This window comes from Diachasma alloeum, unplaced genomic scaffold (genome assembly GCF_001412515.2).
Source record: "Diachasma alloeum isolate Michigan unplaced genomic scaffold, Dall2.0 Dall_scaffold_00257, whole genome shotgun sequence".
NCBI lineage: Eukaryota > Metazoa > Arthropoda > Insecta > Hymenoptera > Braconidae > Diachasma > Diachasma alloeum.
Window position 1 is genome coordinate 56,171 of NW_021680402.1, and position 7,050 is coordinate 63,220.

The 7,050-nt window shown below is 37.3% G+C and overlaps 2 protein-coding genes across 6 annotated transcripts in view; one reads left to right on the top strand and one right to left on the bottom strand.

Annotated features, from left to right (window-relative positions):
• The window catches only part of LOC107037622 (protein Skeletor, isoforms B/C), a 43,166-nt gene extending 41,605 nt beyond the window's left edge, over window positions 1-1,561 (top strand). The window contains exon 3 of the mRNA XM_015256264.2: window positions 1,101-1,561. Coding sequence (XP_015111750.1) covers window positions 1,101-1,300 — 200 coding nt within the window. The 3' untranslated portion in view covers window positions 1,301-1,561. The remainder of the gene's footprint in view (window positions 1-1,100) is intronic.
• LOC107037623 (protein fem-1 homolog A) overlaps window positions 1,427-7,050 on the bottom strand; it is a 12,863-nt gene continuing 7,239 nt past the window's right edge. For 4 of the 5 annotated variants that reach the window (XM_015256266.2, XM_015256265.2, XM_015256267.2 and 1 more), the window contains exons 6-8: window positions 6,534-6,659; window positions 4,637-4,869; window positions 1,427-2,497 (exon numbers count right to left, since the gene is read on the bottom strand). In XM_015256266.2, the coding sequence (XP_015111752.1) occupies window positions 2,458-2,497; window positions 4,637-4,869; window positions 6,534-6,659 (399 nt within the window). In that variant the 3' untranslated portion in view covers window positions 1,427-2,457. The remainder of the gene's footprint in view (window positions 2,498-4,636; window positions 4,870-6,533; window positions 6,660-7,050) is intronic. The other variant, XM_015256269.2, reaches the window with a different exon arrangement.

The following is a 7,050-nucleotide window of genomic DNA, read 5'->3' on the forward strand; positions in this document are numbered from 1 at the left end:
ACGATTTTTTAATTGGCGGGCGAATTATTGGGGTGGCACTCTGCGCCGAGAAACCATTGGGTTTCTCATAGCACCGTGACTTTCGTCGCAGTTTTAATTTTTTTATAACAAAGATTAAGGGATGAAACGGGGGTTGATAGATGGGGAATCTAATTCTCCATCGAAAAGTCCTCGTCTCATCCCTTAATATTAATTAGCGGGCGAATGAATCAACGGAAAAACAAAGGAAATATTGGNTCACTCCACAAATCCATGGATATTCTTCTTCTGGCCCTACTGCCGAGTTACCGGCACAGGCAGCTCGCCCAGCCGTTAGAATCGACCGTGGCGCCCCACCTCTGTAGGGGTCTCACTTATTCTGGCTGCGACTGCTGTCGACTTGACCGACCCCGTTGGGATATCGACACTGCCGCCATCTCCCGGCATTCCCCCTACGGGTCTTGTATTATCATTATATACACTCACATTAATTTCAATCAATTGATAGAAAACAATGTTATAAACAGTGCAAATATAAACTAATAATTCGTCTATCCACGTTTATTGTCTTTTCAGATATCATTTCCCCCTTTTTAGCCCCAGAAAATGACAATCCTATTAGCCACGCAACAGCCACGCAAGTACCGTATAGCGCCCGTATCAATTTCGAGATTTAATATTCTACCCTCAACTTCAATTTGAACCATTACTGGATCAATTAATTTGTCGACATTTGATAATGAAAACATATCGCTAATAACTTCATTCGCTAGGTTTTCCTATTGGATTTTTCCATATGTGTCAGCATTGCGCTATGGAAGCATACATGGAACTCCATGTATGCTGCTTCGCCAAGGATATTACAAAAATAAAAAATTGCGTTTCAATATTTTTGAGAATCTATTCCTAAGGAACCTCATGAAGTTCATTTTTCAATTGCAGAACTTTTAAAATTCAGTAGGGTATCAACATTTATTCGTACAATTTTTTCCAAAAAATATCTTCTCAGCTTTTAAAAAAAAAATTACCACTTCACCATTTGATTTATTGGGTTCTTTTTTTTTGCATTAGATGGAAATCAAACGAGAAAATTTGTTCAATTTCTTTAATTTTTATTTCAGGTGAAGGTGGATTGTTAGAAGTCACCCCGAACTCCAGCTGGCCGGACACAGTCTGGTACAATTCATTCACTCACGCCAACATGGGTTGGAAAATTCATGTAGTGGATGAATACATGAGAGTTAGTGCAAACCGTGCATTCACGATAACCACTAATTATCTAACAACAGCTGTCATTGTATTATTTTTTCGTATTTTTTAAAAGGAATAAATATAAAATGACAAGACTGATAAGCAGATATATACATTCAAAATTTTGAGGTACTATTCCTTGATCTTGTATGACTGCTATCTAGGGGGATCTGAACTGAGTGATTAAAAAGAATAATTAGCTCTTCATCAAATTTTATTATCCATTGTTTTTATAGTAATTATCATTCCCTGTTATGCAAACTAGGGAGTAAGTTAAGGATGCTGAGGAATGAATAAAATTATTGAATGACAAATGTAATTTTTTCTCTTTATAATTATTTTTACTAGTTCTGTGCATTATGAATATGAATCAAAGAGAAATGAATATCGAGCATCGCTATTTTTATGCCATTGAGTGTTCGCCTCGAGTGCTTTCATCAATATCACATTTGTTGATAGAAATAATCGAACGAAGCAATACTTGCTTAAATTCTCTTACTCTGCTATTATATAACTTACAAGTGATATTTTCAAAAAAGAAAAACACAAAATTAGTAACAAAAAACTACGCAATTATCCTTACATGATGTACATATCACGTTGACCTGCTGAGATCCATACAACTCTTTAAATTTAATTAATATGTTGAAATTATGAATAAGTTGTACAATAATGAGAAAAAAGTCGTGACGAAAGTATATTGTATTTGTACACAATGAAGGTAATCGTAAACATAACGAGAACACAAAATAGGACAGTCTCTGAAATGAAATTTCCTCTTTACAATGGGGAACTCTGAGGGGGGCGTGATCAATGCCTTGGCCGCCTTGCGGCCGAAATTCGAACTAGCGCGAGCAGGCGACCGTCAGTACGTTTATGTAATCTCCCTTCCAAAGAATTGGATTAAATCACCTAGAATAATTAGAAATTGTAAGGTTTTCGTTGAGATTTCACGGGTCGCTTTGTCATAAAAGTGTCCATGCAAGTATTGTGTCGTTTCGCTGAGGCTCAGCAGTAAGAAGTTTATTGAAGGTGAAAAATTACTGGAAGCAGGGCTTGTAATTCAATGTGGACAAACTTCTAATGACAATGCGTCAACAAATATTCATGAAGTACTTGCTTTCAGTCTACAAACATCCAATTTTAAAGGTAATCCTCATGAAATCAGTGGGAAAATTGTTGAAAATGGTCAAGTGATTGAAATGACGTAAACTTGCAAGGCTGGACTCAGTGGAAGATGTAAACACGCAGTTGCAGTGTTGCTCTACTGCAACAGGTGATTATTGTTGATATTAATTTACTACTTGCGAAAAAACATTATAGTGAGATGAAAGATGGATGTTAAAGTTTTGATTTGTTTTTCAGAAACAATCTTGAAGAACTGAGAATAATAAGTTGTACTAATAAAAAATGTATTTATGTCGTTGGGTCCGAAAACCGCGATCTAACCGAGCGAAGCGAGAAATATCGTATGCCACACAGCGATAAAAGCATTACCTGGCGAATGTGGCATTATAATCCGAGCCGAAGGCGAGGATTATAATCACATTCGCTAGATAATGCTTTTATCGCCCGGTGACATAATATACTATTGGAATGCTCCTCGGAAATTATCATTAGAAAATTATGATGCACAGCCTTTGATGAAGAACGAATGTTTCACATTGAAAATGAACAAGTTTTTGGGAGATAATCACAATCAGAAAAGCCTCAAAATACAACTCTTGTTTTTTATAGGAAATTGGAAGAATCCCACTGTTGGATTACGATAAGCTGAACTATTGCAGCCAGGCACAGTGCAAAATTCTCTATTATTTGTTACTCTGATGTTGAACTCCATTTTTTTAATAGGAAAACAGTATTCTCTCTTTTTTCAAAATGACTATGGAACTATGTTGACATGTATAAACAATATAAATTACAAGAAATTCAATGAAAACCGGCAAGAAACAACTCTTTTGTATACATAAACCCATTCAATGACTCCAAGTCGCCTGTTCGCACTAGTACGCATTACAGCCGGTAGAGCGCGCCATTCAGTGCTACAGTTCCCAATTGTTTTGTAAGGAATAATGAGAATCGGTAAAACTAGAAAATCGTGACTGTAATGAAAATAGTTGAAGAATATGAATTAGCTGATTAACCCTTCTGAACTGGTGCGTAGAGCGGCGCGCCGCCGCCCACTACTCAACCTATAGGGCGCCACTGCAGTGCAAGTGAGACGTAAGAGATCTAGCCAGTTCAGGAGGGTTAATGGATTCTTCAATTTCTAGGATTCATATTAACTTCTATCTAAATGCTATCATATGGGCGATATTTTTCCCAACGAAATTTGAGGATATGCAAGTACTTCAACAATTATTCTCTCGTTAATATTCTGTTCACCACTTACATTTGAAAAATTGAAAGAAATTGGAGATTTTACTTTTTGAGGAAAGTTGATTTTTCTGTCTTTGTAAATCGTAAGCTTATTTCGTAACTGGATTTCCAATTTCAGAATTTTTTGTAATTTGTAAAATTTTATTTATAATTCGGTTTTTGAAAATTCAAAAAACATCCATTATCTATCCATAACAAGAAAATATTAACGAAAAAATATATGTTGTAAACTGTAATTTGGATGGCGCTGATTATATATATTTTTTTCAAATTATCTTCACGTAATTTTGTTGAAAAATTACTACCTATCTGCAGCGAGATAGGCAGTATTGAAAACATACAGGCAATTTTGTAAACACTTTCTAACGCATTATTGAATCCATTTGAAAACTGGGCAAACTCGGTTTAATAATGTGTTAAAAAGTTTTTATAACATTGACCGCATTTTTTCAATGCTATCTGACTCACCGGTCCATCCTGACAGGCCAAGTATAAATAATGATGGCATAGTCACGAATTTTGAAGTCTACCCGAGAGTGACAAAAAATAGAGACTTGACTCTCAAACCAATAAAAAAAATGGGGTAGTCTTCCAATATTTGATAGCTCTTCTTGCTAACCCTAGTTTGGTCACTTGATTTTGGACATTTCTGTTTGAAAGTTTTTATATAGATGATTACCATCAAGTTGCCATCAAACGATTCCATTAAATTTGGAAGAGAAACCATAACTGCTAAACAGACGAAACCAATTTGAACCGTTCTATTAGGCTCAATAATTGGGGAATCATCAAAACAAAATTTTGAAATTCCTTGACACTTGAACTGATTTTTTTCAAACTCATTTTTCAGGAGTACGCATTTCTCTACGCTGCCAAAAAATAAGTTTTGTGGCGATTCTCGCGCATGATGACCAATTTAGGGTTAATTTCAAACTCAATCATCAGTTTTTCAAAATGATGATTCTTATAGACTCTAAAATTATGGTCTTCGAGATAACTTGGGTTGAATGTTTTTCGCATTGTTTACAGGTTGATACGATGGGGCCTGTGGTATTCCAGAAACTGATGCAACGTTACTGGTAATTCGGTGCACCGGATGCCATATTTGAAGATGGCCTGGGCTGCGTAGCACCGCAGGCTCATGTAGTTGACGAGATTTATGCTGCTGTGGGGATTTGAAGATATTAGTTTTGCTGGGGTGTCACCGGCTCGGTTGGGAATGTCCAGGTGGGCTCCGTAATCAAGAAGTAGTTTTATCAACTGTGAAAGTTTAAAATTAAACATCAGTATAAATTTCTTTACAATTCCATTTTACCTCTTCTATCATAAGTAATTTCGAAACCAATGTTTTTGAACATTTTTAGTTTATTGCATTGGTAAAAGGGACGTGAGAAGTTCAATTGCAAAGATTGAAATCGATAGTTGAATAAATTCATCGATCCCATTTTTTATGTGAATGTTTCTACTCCTCAAATGTATTACGAAAGCTCAAGTTCCATTTGAAATAATAAGCCCGATTTCTCATCGATTTTATTTTTCATGAATTTATCAATTTTCAGAAGCTCTGTCGAACATGAAAATTCAACGAGAATAACTAGCCTCCTAATTCGAAATGTAACTTTATTAACTGGAAAACATAAATTAATATCTATTTTCGAAATAATTAGGTCAACCCAATTTTCCAAATGTATTTCCCCTAGTGGAAAAACATAAGGTGGAGGCGTAACATGCCTGATCAGAATTTCGGATCGGACTTGATCAGTTTCTGATCGAGACCTGAACAGAATTTCCACTCGAGTATGAGTCAATTTGAGAGTGAAATTCGTACGTGTCCTAGTAGCTCAGATGGTAAGAGCACCCGACGCGACACTGGGAGGCCCCGGGTTCGATTCCTGACTAGGAAGTTACTAATTTTTTCGCTCAAAAAAAATTTAATTTAATTAATGCCTAATGATGATAGGCGCAGAAACCCTAATAATAGTACATTAGAGTACAATTTACAGGTAATAGTTAGTAACAGGTAGTTTACAGGCCGAGCCGAAGGCGAGGTTTGTACACACATTCGTTGAAAACGAAATTTATTACCGAGTGTTCTATAATATTTTATGTCATAGGTGCCCAGAATCACGCGATTCTAACCTCGCTTCGCTCGGTAGAATCGCGGATTCTGGGCCCTATGACATAAAATAGTAGACGAAACTCGTGCGTAATGGTGTTTTTTGACTCGTGGGATTGTAAAACGAGCCGAAGGCGAACTACCCACGAGCCACAAAAACCATTACGCACTGGTTGCGTAATATACTATTATGTCAAGTCGTGCAGAAGTCGAGTTTTGAGCAGGCTGCGCGAAGCGCAGCGTGCGATAAACTCGACTTATTGCATGGCGCGACATAAAAAAACATAAGGTGGAGGCGTAACATGCCTGATCAGAATTTCGGATCGGACTCGATCAGTTTCTGATCGAGACCTGAACAGGATTTCCACTCGGGTCATTGCTCATGAAAATGGTAAACCCAGGATGAATCCAAAGCATATCATGGATTAACCGTCTCAAATTAGTGACTTGACTTATAGGAATGATGTAGGAACATCGATGGTACAGAGATTTTATAACGGCATATTGCAAGTTATTTTTACTCCTTTTTGCCGAAGTGATTGCAATCACCAATCGATATAGTGATCATGCCGAACGCTGTTTAGCTTCCCACAGCTAAGTCCGTCAATAGTCACAATACTCTAGGTTCAAATGTAGTTCATGGATTCCAATTTTATCATATGAATTTCGCCAGTGGTGAAATTTCAACAAATGGATTAAGAAAGTCTTTCATTGGGACTATTGTCCATTTGCAATCAATGGTTCATAAAATTTCAAATAGGACTTTGCAGAAGATCGAATTACATGGAATTTTTCTGGGATTACTTACTGGATTAAGAAAATTGTAAGCATTGCTTGCAATGTGAAGTGGAGTCGAACGGGATTCATTCCTAGCATTCACGTGGGCGCCACAATCCAGTAGTAATTTAACAACTTCCGTGTGAGGGAAAACGACCTGTAATAAATTCATTTTTTGTCATTCCGGCCGTGAGGCAGCGCTTCACGGACGCTCCACTCCGCGTCCGTGAATCTCTGCCTATGGCCGTCATAACAAAATAGTATATTTCGTCACTAGGCCGAAAGAAACTTTTCTGGCGAATATGAGTTTGCAGCCCGAGCCGAAGGCGAGGGCTGCAATCATATGAGCTAGAAATGTTTTTTTTGGCCATATGACGAACAGTATTTTTTGTTATGACGGCCATAGGCAGAGATTCACGGAAGCGCTGCCTCACGGCCGGAATGACAAAAAATACTGTTCGTCATATGGCCAAAAAAAACTTTTCTAGCTCATATGATTGCAGCCCTCGCCTTCGGCTCGGGCTGCAAACTCATATTCGCCAGAAAAG